Source organism: Aristolochia californica, unplaced genomic scaffold (genome assembly GCF_029961685.1).
Source record: "Aristolochia californica isolate CCGP_79_NKW_82.1479 unplaced genomic scaffold, dmAriCali1.0.hap1 SCAF_14, whole genome shotgun sequence".
Lineage (NCBI taxonomy): Eukaryota > Viridiplantae > Streptophyta > Magnoliopsida > Piperales > Aristolochiaceae > Aristolochia > Aristolochia californica.
This window is the reverse complement of record NW_027181815.1, coordinates 1,295,672-1,308,683: the sequence shown is the minus strand read 5'-3', so window position 1 is coordinate 1,308,683 and position 13,012 is coordinate 1,295,672. Positions and strand designations below refer to the sequence as shown.

Genomic DNA, 13,012 nt, shown 5'->3' with positions numbered 1-13,012 from the left:
GAGACGGTTAGAGCTGTTTATTATTATTACGCAATCAATAATCATCTTGTTGCACTTTTCTTACTGTTTCATCAGCTTACCTACTCGTCATTTTTCATGGAGGACACCATGAAGAAATATACGGCCCCGGTGACCTCAGCCGAAGCCTTGAACCCTTCCCCAAGCAAGCAAACCCAGAAAATGTCAACCTCTTCTTGTCCAACAAACCCACCCAACAGCATCCGAGGAGATATATATCTTCTCCTCTGTAGTTCGAGCTTTTGTTTCTCCGACTCTTTTGTGCTCCTGTTCAGAAACACTTTTCATGTTAGATATATTAGACAGGTTCAACTTGACAAAGGTAAAACAGTTTTATCTTTTCTTTTTCTGTGGGCCAGATGAGGAAGGTGAATGTTTAATAAAAGGGAGCTTGACCAACTAGATGAGCTGGGCAAATTAAAGCTCTTTGTTATTTAACCTCCTGAAACTGCCATGTAAGTTCTTTCTTTTTATGAACACATCTGGAAGAGTACTGTTGCGACTGAGGAAGAAGAGGAGAGAGACGTTGGTTTAGAGAAGGGAATTAGAGAACTAAATCCAAAGTTTCTAAACTTTAAATCTTCATTTTTTCCTGATAATTTATTGATGAATTTACTAACCAGTTTGAAGCACTTCACATTCAGTCACGGGTAGTTACAGTAGGGGAGAAAGGCTGGTGTCACAAGCTTGACCCAGTGATCTCTTTACCAGACCTTGATGTTGTTTATTCAAATTGGTTATCTTGATTCTTCTCGAGTTTCATGGAGTTTACCTAAAGAGAAGAAAGTCAAATGAGATTTAAAGCACAGGCTTTACAAGTGTCATCGCTCCCCTTCTTCTCTCTACTTTTTTAATCCAATTTACTAACAACCCAGACGTGACAAATTGCTTCCTTGTCAAACTGCATCTTTGCAGTAGGAAACCTTCACAAGAAAATTTGATTATTTTCAGTAGTTTCTGAAAACAATGAATTGAACGGGAGAGGTATTTCTCAGTTCAGCTGATTAAGAAATGGCTAGAGAGTGTTTATTGTAAACCAAATGTTAAAGAACTTGGAAAAAAAAAATAGAATTGTTGCCCCCAGATGCTTATTTTTGTTCGCAGAACTCAAAACATAGAACTAAAAAAATGTAAATTTAGTTGAAATCCATCTTTCTCCCTCTTACTATATTTTCCTTTTTCTCCATGTGATCGGAAGCACATCAAATTGTTTCCTTCTTTCAGGTTTTTCAAAACATCGATCAGACCACTGCTGACGATATTCTTACTTCTTTTAATAGTTTTCAGTCACTTTCTTGTGAACAACTCTGAAACTTTTCTTCTAGAATGTGACCAGAGCAATAGAAGTTCAACCTTGAAGCACATTGTTTTATATTAGAGATAAGAAGAAATAATAAGAATAAGAAAGAAAGAAAAGAAAGGAAAGAAGAACGACAGATACAAATCATGTTTGACATGGTTCCGCCATTAACAACATAGAAAATGACAGAATCACAGGCCACGAGAGGCTTGTTTTCAATTCAATACTTACCAGAGCATAATTGGTTCAAATCTTCTCTTAAGTGCCTGAGTAGCCCTTAGTGGTACAAGGTCAAGAGCTTATGTTATATTTTGTAATTGAGATCATATTCAAGGATTTGCTCCATGGGGCATAGAGCAAATCCAATTTCATAACCAGTCAAGCTTCTGCACTCTCTTCAAGGTAATTAAAGACTAATGAGCTTCAATCACCATATGCAGCCAAGTTGAAAGATTTGAAAAGAAAAGCAGGATTTGAATCAAGCTACAAACATTGTTAAGTTAATCAAAAGTCAAATCAAACGGCTAATTAAATCCAAGTCTGCTAACAAACATCAATAATATGCCTGGGATTCTCTTATCCTCAAAACCCTAGCTGCTGCAAATAAACTACATTTCTAAGAAGATCACATGAGCCAATGGAATAAAAGAGATGTCAAAAGCTAATGGATGCATGCATGAAAACCAGCAATTGGAAAGGAGGGAATGAAAGTCCCACATTCTTCTAAGAAGAAGATTACAAAGCTGACATCCAAATTATACAAAATAAATTCCATGGAGTAGGAGGTACCTAAACCTATTTTCTTCTTGAAATTTTGGGTTTGTCCCAGAGTGAAACTAGTTGATGCTACAGGGCTATAAGGAGGACCACCTATAGAACATTAAGGTATTAACTGAGAGCAAAGGGTGCCTGCCCTTTGGATAAGATAAAGTTGACCAAGGATTAGGTCACATAGTGGGAATTCTTTTCAGTGGTCTGGTTGGGATTTGGGAAGACTGTTTGATTAGGAGCTTATTCTATTGAGACTCAAGTACAAGTATATTATTTGAGATAGTACTTAAAAAATTGCAGTTGAATTTAACTATGGAAGATTAGAATATGAGGCTTCCATTATAGGATGTCTCATCTCTCATGGGTCAATCTGTACTAAATTGCCTGGTTTTGTTTGAGCTTTTGGTGTAAGTCCTAGGACAGAAGTGTCTCACTTAACAGTTTGACTACATTTTTAAATGCTTCCAATGGCAATTATGGTTTTTCGATTTATCAAATCAACTCATAATTTGGTTGGGTTGACCCAAATTTAACTAGCAAGCTTATTAGCTTCATCATTTGCAAATCGGGGTACATGCTACCTAAAGTTGTGGTAAGAAGAGGCTAGGTCATGGACTTCATCAAGAGTGGGAAGAAGAGGCTATGGGGAATCTGACTTCTCATGCACCAAGTAATGACACTCTTCGAGTCTCTTTCAGTAATAAATGAGAGATTGAGAATGAGTTTTCACAATTCTTAGAACATTAAGAAGCACGCTACATCTTGATGTCCTAGAGGTCCACCATAGCATACAGACTTTAGCACTAGTGTGATCTACCCCCATAACCAGCCGGGTTAGGGTTATCAAATGAATTACTATCTTATTTTAATAACATGGGGGCTCAATGGGACCAATTCTTGATTTGTCGAGTCTTAGTAATCGACAACGTAATTTTCCCAACCCAATTTTCTCTAATGGAGCCTATGGTGATGAATTTTCTCTTTGACCATTTCAGGTCCTTCAATTATATGCTTAAAATTTTTACTATTTCTTTTGGTCCATATGCACAAGGAGTAATTGCTAGATAATTCTTTCAAAGATGCTTCCACTAGTAGGCAGAGAAAATTAAAGTGTTCCTTTGTAGAAGGGGGCATGCAGGTTGGAAGTATCCAACATCAATTACGTATTTGACTATGATAATTTTCTCCAAATTGCTTCATTTTCGATGCTAGACCTCCAAGATCATTTTCCAAGAAGCAGTGCCTCACTCATATCCTTGATTCTTCTAATGTTTCTTATGATACCAGCCCACCTTCATAGGAATACAAGCTTCTTCCCACTTAACTACATGATATTTGAAAGCATTTCAAGGACCTCTCTCCAAAGAAACCGGTGCTCAATTGCTCATATTTTATTACTAAGGTTGGTTGGGCATTTAACCAAAGATAGGCAACATATGGAGAGGCCAGTGAGATTAGATTTTACAAGGGTGTTCTTTAGAAAACATGGCAGGCTATAATCTATCTTCAAATTTATCTAAAATGGGAGGCTAAAGAGATTTCTAAGACTAACCCAAGGGTAAGGGGAAGACCGAGGTAGAATATGGGAAGTTGGCCAACTTTGCATTCAAGAATTTTTCCCATAGTGCTCAAGGTATCCTCATTCATGTTTATTCTAAACATACTAAGATTGATCCTAATTTATTTTTACCCAATCAGTATTTCATAGAGATTTAGGAAGATAACACTTATCATGTAATCTTACCTATAACACTTATCCTGTAATCCTTTCTGTATGTAACCTATAAATACATGTGATTCATGAATACAAAGTACAACGGAATATTTCTTCTTCCTTCCGATTCTTCTATATTGCTTTGGTATCGGTGACTTGCTAAACTTCTTCTTGTTCGCGCACACCAAAACTTGCTAGAAGGAAACCAATAATGTTGATTTATTAGTGGGGAAATAAATAATAATTTTCAGTTAGAATAACTTTGAATTTTTACTATAAAATTTTATTTTCTAGAAACCCTAAGTTCATTAATAATTTCTAGAATTTCTAGGGTTCTCATGTCACTTTTTTTCATATATATTTCAATTTTAAGCCCACATACATGCCCCTATCTGATCATGTGTGGTATCTAATGGCTTTGTTACAATATATAAAATACTCGCGGATCCACACATTGTAAAATGCCACTGTCTTTAGGGTCAAAATGGTCAATAAAGAATGTTGGCGAAGGTTGATCACACTTGCGCTCAACGAAAAACGTTGCCCGGTGAAGCTCACAATTATTAGATAGGGGTAGAAACGTCAATTGACGACAGCCTGAAGGCTAGAGAGAGAGAAAGAAATGTTTGGAGCGGAATTTTCTAAAACCGATGCACAGGCCTTCGTTTCTGTCTCGATCGCTTCTCCGAGCATCTGCAAGTTGAAATATAGAGAGAGTCTTCCTGGTTGGATTTAGGGCGTTGCTACAAATATCGTCCCCTTTGATGTACGTATTCCTACCTCATCCCTCCTGCTGCTCGCGTTCGAAGGTCTAAATCTTCTCTAGGGTTATTTTCGTCTTCATGTTGGTTCGAGGTGCTGGGGTATTCTGTGCGTCTGGTTTCCTTACGCTGCTGCATCGGTTTTCTTTTGATTTCTTTCTTTTTTCTTCTTTGCCTCTTTCTGAATCCGACGGATCTTGTCTGATTTGGCCGTTAAAGATCTCTGAAAATGATCTTTCTGTGTCTCGTGAGGGCTGCCGGGAACCTTGGTTTAAATTCTGGTTTTCTGTTAAAATGATATTTTTCAACTTCCATTTGATGCGAATGACTTTTCTGGATTCTAGCGTTCTTGTGTTAACGAAATGTAGAAATTGTATGTAGTTATGCTTCGAAAAAATTGCTGAAAACCTGTGGTTTGGATCCGAAGAAAACTGCGTCTGACAATTAGCAGGTTCAATTTTCAGTCTTATGTTTCTATATAGCATGAATTTTTGCTTTGTACAGCCATGAATCTCCTTGTTGTTCTCACTTGGTTTGCTACATTTTGGGACATGCTGGTCGTGGTTGCTGCCAACTTTTAGGCTTCTGGAGTCTCTATTATCTGCGATTGGTTAATTGTTCTTTGGATTTTGCTTTATACGTGTGCACGGTGATGCTAGGACTTTCCAAACTAGCTGAAATCATACTTGGACTAAATTTAGCATGAAATGTTTTGAAAACTGTTACTGCAGTTTGTTTGTTTTCTTCAGCTGCTATATGCTCGCTTTACACCGGCAAATTAATTAGCCTCTTATTCTCCGGTATCCATATGGGTTTCATTTGAAAACAAAGACGTACTTCCAACTCGACATCTTGAGTTGAGAATTTAAAAAAGAAAAAAGAAAAAAAAAACCTTTGGGTTGAGGTGTTATGCAGGAATGGTATTTAATCATCAGCATGGGAAATGAATCTAGATTCCCCACAAGTGATTGCATTCCAAATACATAGACGTTTCTATATTGTAAATTATTGTTTTCTGTGATGTTATATTCAGTTCTATTTTGAATATTGCTTCACTTTCATTTTTATTGAAGAGATATCTTAGCTTAAGTAGAAAAAAAATGACGGACAGAATAGATCATTGCCATCATGTTTTAAGGTTGTGGGTAGTCACATGCATAATTTTTTGAATGCTGACAACCTCTGAGATTAATAAATTGAAGCCGTTTGAAAACATATTAATGCATTTCAATATTTCAATACAATGTTTTTTGACAATTTGAGAGCTTGAGGTTAAGTTTGTGAAACCTCAATCATAGCCATTTCAGAGGTGTTGAAAATAATCAAGGTTTATCTTGCATACTATTTATTCACTTCCTTTCTGTGTTTGCAGTTGTCAAGGACTTGGGAGATAAAATGGCTATGATTGATGAACCACTGTATCCAATTGCCATTTTGATAGATGAACTGAAAAATGAAGACATCCAGCTACGGTTGAACTCTATCCGCAGGTTATCAACAATTGCACGGGCCCTTGGAGAGGAGAGGACCAGGAAAGAATTGATTCCTTTTCTTAGTGAAAACAATGATGACGATGATGAGGTACTTCTTGCCATGGCAGAAGAATTAGGAGTATTTATTCCATATGTTGGTGGTGTGGAGTATGCTCATGTACTACTGCCTCCTCTGGAAACACTTTGCACTGTGGAGGAAACTTGTGTGAGGGACAAAGCTGTTGAATCATTATGTCGCATTGGGGCCCAAATGAAGGAAAGCGATTTAGTTGACTGGTTCATCCCTCTTGTCAAGGCAAGTCTACATTCCCTTTTTCCTTTTTTATTAACTCAAATCTGGACTGTATTTTTTTATGGCAAAAAATGTGGAGCTGTATTGAACTGAGTTAATACATGTGCTAATAAAGGTGTTGGTAAATTATTTTCTTAATTATAAATTTGAGCTTTCTTTTTGTACAGACCTGCATTGCCTTGTATTGGCCTTTTTTTATTTCCTTTTTTGTGAATGTTGAGCCTACTTGCTGAGACTTGAACTCAAGACCTCACTCTAGAAATCCCCCATTGTGGACATTGTGTTAGAGGCTCAACCACATTGAACTGATAAGTATGTCTATCGTTTCACTTCATCTCCTTGTTACTGTTATTTCTTTGTGACGGAGTGGAACACAGGCCATTACTCTGTTAGTTGAGCTTTTTTAACTCTGACTTATCATTTAGATTCAAAGTGACTTGTATGGGACTAACTTAGTCTAGCTTTTTTAACTTGTGGCATTGTTGGTTAGCAAACAAATACAGAGATTTTTTAAACACTGTGACCTATCATTATGATATTGAAGTGACCTGTATATAGCTAATTTAGATTATATTACGAATTGCTCTTAATAGATTAACGTATTCATAAAGAGAATTTTGGTCTGTCCGAGTGTTCATTGAAATGAACTAGAAGTTCAGTGGCCTGTTTGCCCACTATCAGCCCTGGTGAAGTGATGGAATTATGTCTTCACTGTTTATTGTTTTTTGGATAGGTAAAAAAAAGACCTACTAAGTGTTCCATTATCAAAACTATGTGACTGACCTCTATGTAACTTATCAAGTTTATGCACTTTTTTCCATGCTTGAGACTTTTTTCTGGTACTCAAGAAATCATAAATTGCTTTTGGTAAATTAACATTTTCATTAATAAAGAATTTCTTCCTAGTGTTAGTTTAAAGGCACTAAAATTTCAATGGCTTAATTGCAAGATGCCGACCGTCCTGTATCAACTTTCAACTCAGACCTGTTGAAGCTAAAGTTTTATATTTAATGGTGCTGCAGTTATTATTACTATTACTGTTATTAATTTTGGGGTCCATTAGAATAATTTTTTTCATGAAAACATAAAAAACTTTGTAAAATGTGTAATGACAACAGAGCTTCACCAGATGTTCAACATTCTGAGCTCTCAAGTGAAGCTTTGGGAACAAAACTTTAACTTCTTAATACCAAAGGGAAACCTCACTTACTGCTAACATAGGCGCCCCAGATATGCAACTTTCTGAGCTCTCAAGTGAAGCTTTGGCAAGAAAATTTTAACTTGTTAATACCTAAGGGAAACCTCACATATTTAGGTCTTTTCACTCTAAAATTTATCATATTGACAACCTTGAACTATCTCTACTGTCACGATGGTGTCTATCAGGCGTTTACTATGATCTATATTTGTTAAAGAAGATAATTCAGATTCAATTTTAGCTTATTGATGTTGATTATCTCTGTATAAAAAATTCTTTTGACATGTGTACATTGTGAATTTCTCTAAAGTCATGTGATTGCAAGCTTGCCACTATAAGAGGAATTTGCGATTTGGTTTCATTGCATGGTGTTGTGGATGTGTTCCTCTCTAGTTCTGGGATATCATTTTTTGCCATATGTCGTGAGTTCTCTACTTCTTGTATTTTTCCCTTATATAATTGTTATGTTGCTCCAGAGACTGGCTGCTGGTGAGTGGTTTACTGCTCGAGTTTCATCATGTGGGCTGTTTCATATTGCTTACCCTAGTGCACCAGAGCTGCTGAAAGCAGAATTGAGGTCTATATATAACCAATTATGCCAAGATGATATGCCTATGGTGAGAAGATCTGCTGCGTCAAACCTGGGGAAATTTGCCGCTACAGTTGAACCTACCCATCTGAAGACTGATATCATGACAATATTTGAGGATTTGACTCAGGATGGTATGCTATACTATTCTGTTCTAATTTGTTTCTCCAAATTTATTTTGCTAAGTTTCAATGGGTATGGGCCTTTGTCCCAATGGTCAAATGGATGGGTTTCTAGTGTGAGGTCTTTGGTTCAAGTTTTACCAGGCTTAAAGGAGTAGTGTGCGTTGAAACGTTCAAGAAAAAAAAGTCTTTTGTAATCCATGAGGCCACTGCTGGCACTATTGTTTCCTTTCCCTATACTTTTCCATTGTCAAATTGCTCATTGTATTCCTTATTAAAAAAAAAATGGAGTGCATTTATTTGGTTACATGGTTCATTGAGGTAGAAGTTAGTACTGTGGATACCTAACGTAATTTTTCATTCAATTTGTATATGTATGTATGCACAAATCCAATTTTCTAATCAATTTGTGATTTGTACTTTCAAGGACCCAAAAAAGTTTGAGACAATCTCTGGATTGAAGTCTAAAAGGATTTAGATTTTGTTAAGCTTAAGTGAGCTAGTCCTAGGGATACTTGAAGTCATCAAGAAAAGTTGGTTGGAGAGCTTTTGCAATATGGATGGAAAGCTACTTGAAGTAGGTGGCTCTCTGCTGACACCTAGCTTACCTTTAACATGTTGAGAAATCCTTCCTTGGTTCATGTGGTAATTTAGTCTAAGGCATTGGAGATAGACTTGAAGTTCGGATTCATTGATTTTCTTTGGTACTTCGTTTTGTGAACAGCAACCTATTTGGTTGCTTATTTGTTGGATTCCAATTGGAAATTTTTTATAATAATAAAAAATACTTCAGTGGGAAAAAAAAATATCATCAAGATGCCATGGTTATGCACATCTACGTACTTTTACTGATGTTTATCCTATTAGCATGCTAACAGCTTAATTCTGCCTAATTTGTACTGAAGTTCTTGGTAATCTATCTGCACGATGTTTGCTCCAAATAGAAAAAAAAAAAAATCTATCTGCACCGTGTTAAAGTTAATTTTTCTCTTTATTTTTTCCTTCTTTTCTTTTCTTTTCTCTTGCAGTGTGAGTATAGTGAAGATATGGCTCTGATCTTCCTGGCATTTTGCAGATCAAGATTCAGTCAGGTTGTTGGCTGTTGAGGGTTGTGCTGCACTTGGGAAGTTGCTCGAACCTCAGGATTGTGTAGCTCATATCCTTCCTGTCATTGTTAGCTTCTCACAGGTAGTGTGAGCTATGATGTTCTCTACCTTGTTCTGTCTTCCCCAGTTTCTGGTTATCAATCTTTGCAAAAATGGTAGCTTACGTCCAGTAATATTAATTGTCAAAATTACTTAGTCATATCCTAGTCAGTATGCAATTTATAATAACTGTAGAAGATGTGAACCATCATTGTAAATGATTGACTAATATTTTAATTTGTTTATGTATTTTCTGTGATTTTAGGATAAATCGTGGCGTGTTAGGTATATGGTTGCAAATCAACTGTATGAGCTTTGTGAAGCAGTTGGCCCTGAGCCAACCAGGTAACTCTATTAATGTTTCTTTTAGTGCAACATATACGTGACGATTTCTGTCCCATTTTATTGCAAATATGCCTTAAAATTTTGTAACTGTATCTACATGCTTTTTTTTTTTTAATGGTCTACTTCTATACAGGTATTTGGAGTTGAAGCTATATTTTTTTCCATGTCTTTGTCTTCTTTAATGGATTTCAGATGTTTGGATGCTTAGGGGAAGCTGAGTTTACAAAACTGAACTGCAACTGATGTATATTCTTTTTAAAAATTGGGTTGCAATAGGACGGACTTGGTGCCTGCATATGTGCGTCTTCTTCGAGATAACGAAGCAGAAGTACGAATAGCAGCTGCCGGAAAAGTTACTAAATTTTGCAGGATTCTAAACCCACAACTTGCAATTCAGCATATTCTTCCTTGTGTGAAGGTACACAGTATGATAGAACTTTTCTCATGTATAATTCAATTGTTTTTTTCTCCCTTTTTTTCTGAATTGTCTGGAGCATAATATTTTGTTTACTTATGATTCTGATGCTTAAATAATCTCTTTGACCCTTGCATTGTTACGTGTCATTACTGCAGGAGCTGTCATCTGATTCTTCTCAACATGTTCGCTCTGCTTTGGCTTCAGTAATAATGGGAATGGCTCCAGTCCTTGGAAAGGTAAGGATTGAGTAGCTACTAACCAGTTGCTGTGTTACTTAAATTGTTTAATATGTTTTATATGAATTGTTCTGTGTCTATTTGATACAGATTCTTATTTGTTATTCATGGAGAATTCTTTGCTTGATTATTTCTCATCTTTTTATGGGGTTCTAAACCTTTGGTGTTTCTTGCAGGATGCAACAATTGAGCAACTTCTTCCAATCTTTCTTTCTCTTCTGAAAGATGAGTTCCCTGATGTCAGGCTCAACATAATTAGCAAGCTTGATCAAGTGAATCAGGTATCTGAGAACTTCATAGTCACATTATTAATCCTATTTTTGTGATACTTTATATGGTCTGGATTCTTTTCCTTTGAGCTTCAGCCCTTACTTTAATTGCAAGTTTTTGATTCATCCAAGTGGGCAAGACTGTATTTATGTAATTTTGATTGTTTCTAGTTGCTAACAATAATTTTCTAATCACTAAGCAGTTGTTATTTACAAGGTGGTAAAACCATTAGTTTGGGATAAATATTCCCTACGTAAGTGCATTGGCTTGATATTTGACATTTTCTGCAGGTAATTGGAATTGATCTATTGTCTCAATCACTATTACCGGCCATTGTTGAACTTGCAGAAGACAGACATTGGAGAGTCCGGCTGGCTATTATTGAGTACATTCCTTTATTAGCTAGTCAGCTGGGTGTGGGTTTCTTTGATGATAAGCTTGGTGCTCTTTGCATGCAATGGTTGGAAGATAAGGTATTTCAATTCTTTCTATGTCAACATCTAATCTCTAGTTTACACTCTTGCCTTGCTCAGACTCTTTACTTTGTTAGGTTATGTGCTAATTCTGGCCTTGGATTTCTCAGTTTTTGCTGTAATTGATGCTATTATGCCTGTCATGTTGTTCTTTGTTTTCTTTATGAAGAAACGTAGTACTCCCATGTTTTGTTTGGTTATGCTTCTTAACTGTGAAATGCTGGGAAAGTTGATCTATGTTTGCTGTCCTGTATAATTGTCTTTTTTTTTTTTTTTTTGACAAATGTAGGGATCTTTGTTTGACAATTCGGTTTTATGTTTCAGGTTTACTCTATTCGTGATGCAGCTGCTAATAACCTGAAGCGGCTTGCCGAAGAATTTGGTCCTGAATGGGCAATGCAGCATATAATTCCTCAGGTTCGTTTGTTGCTGACCTGGTAGTTGTGCTAGCTTTGAATTACACGTGTCTCTTCATCAACTGGACCTCTTCATGGACAACCTGTACTCAAGAATGATAGCTGTCTTGTTTAGGCTTTTTATTTTTCCTATGAGTTTTGATAGTCATTGGGTTGATTATGTTATGCATGTTCATCTTTTTGCTTTTTGCTTTCCCAATTTTTTTGTCCTTTTTGTATAGAATCCCTAATCTTGGTTCCTTTTTTTCTATTGGCAATGTTGTACACTCTCAAAAGGTGTTGGACATGATCAGCAACCCACATTATCTTTACCGGATGACTATTCTTCATGCAATATCTCTGCTTGCTCCAGTCATGGGTTCTGAGATCACATGCCAAAGACTGTTGCCTGTGGTAATTAATGCTTCAAAAGACAGGTATCCACTCTGAAGTCACACTAGTGACCTTTATTTGATGTTACCGTCTTTACTAGTTCTTACTCGAGACTGCACTGCTTCAGGGTACCAAATATTAAATTCAATGTAGCAAAGGTGTTGCAGTCCCTTATTCCTATAGTTGACCACTCTGTAAGTTTCACCATACCTTTCTGTCGGGACGTTGACAGTAACAAAACATTAGTAACAAGTTGCTGTGGTATTGCTTTTATTATGTAGGTGGTGGAACAGCAGATACGTCCGTGTTTGGTTGAGCTGAGCGAGGATCCCGATGTAGACGTGAGGTTTTTTGCAGGCCAGGCCCTTCAGTCGAGTGATCAACTGATGATGTCTAGCTAGAGAAAGGTTTACAGCATTTTTGTTTTATGAGAGCTCTGTATCAATATGTCTATGAAACTCTAGCTTTCTATATCTACTTAATGTAGCAGACTGATGTTGCCCTAGCTCACAGCATTATTGTTTTTCCTTTTCCCTCCCTTTTTTCTTATCTTCAGTGTTCCCGCATTTGTTGGTCATGCTTGCTTTAAAGTGTACTTTCCCAGTAACAGATGTATGAACTTCTCATTCTGTTGTATACCAGATGATACAAGACCGGATTGGTCTCTAGATAGTCTTGAGCAGGTTCTTCTAATGACCCTATTAGTTCTGTTATTGTCAAGAAAACGCAAGTGATTCCCTCCTCTAATTGTCCTTTACAGTTTCTCGTCTATGATTTCTGTTGGGAAATATGATGATTTCCGTTTACAAGGCGCTTATATTGGTAAATCCAACCAATTAATGTGTAAAATGCAATAACATAAATGATTTTAAATGAGCATTTAGTTCATAGAAACAAAAGTCTCTCCCAATTCATGGGCTGTCTTGATTAATTTGATTGAGACTTGCGATTGGACACTTTTTTTTTTTTTTTTTTTTTAATGATTCTGGCCTCTGTAAGGCTTTGACTTGTGATGAAGTAATTGATATAATGGTATGGTAAGCTGCTATGAATATTAAATCCATACTCAACAACTTTTT

General features: G+C 36.4%; 1 protein-coding gene across 3 annotated transcripts; it reads left to right on the top strand.

Moving 5' to 3' along the window:
* The first annotated feature begins 4,415 nt into the window (after positions 1–4,415).
* Positions 4,416–12,601, top strand: LOC137949824 (serine/threonine-protein phosphatase 2A 65 kDa regulatory subunit A beta isoform-like). 3 transcript variants are annotated; one of them, XM_068796017.1, is made up of 14 exons: positions 4,416–4,569; positions 4,946–5,015; positions 5,937–6,352; positions 8,024–8,270; positions 9,334–9,446; positions 9,669–9,748; positions 10,025–10,166; positions 10,322–10,402; positions 10,579–10,683; positions 10,963–11,145; positions 11,470–11,562; positions 11,838–11,977; positions 12,061–12,127; positions 12,215–12,601. In XM_068796017.1, exons 3-14 carry the CDS (start codon positions 5,960–5,962, stop codon positions 12,332–12,334), a joined length of 1,764 nt encoding a protein of 587 aa, XP_068652118.1. In that variant the 5' UTR covers positions 4,416–4,569; positions 4,946–5,015; positions 5,937–5,959; the 3' UTR covers positions 12,335–12,601. The 3 variants fall into 3 exon arrangements, with proteins under 3 accessions (XP_068652118.1, XP_068652117.1, XP_068652119.1); XM_068796016.1 differs by lacking the exon at positions 4,946–5,015; XM_068796018.1 differs by lacking the exon at positions 4,946–5,015 and having other exon boundaries at positions 4,416–4,612.
* Positions 12,602–13,012: the final 411 nt, after the last annotated feature.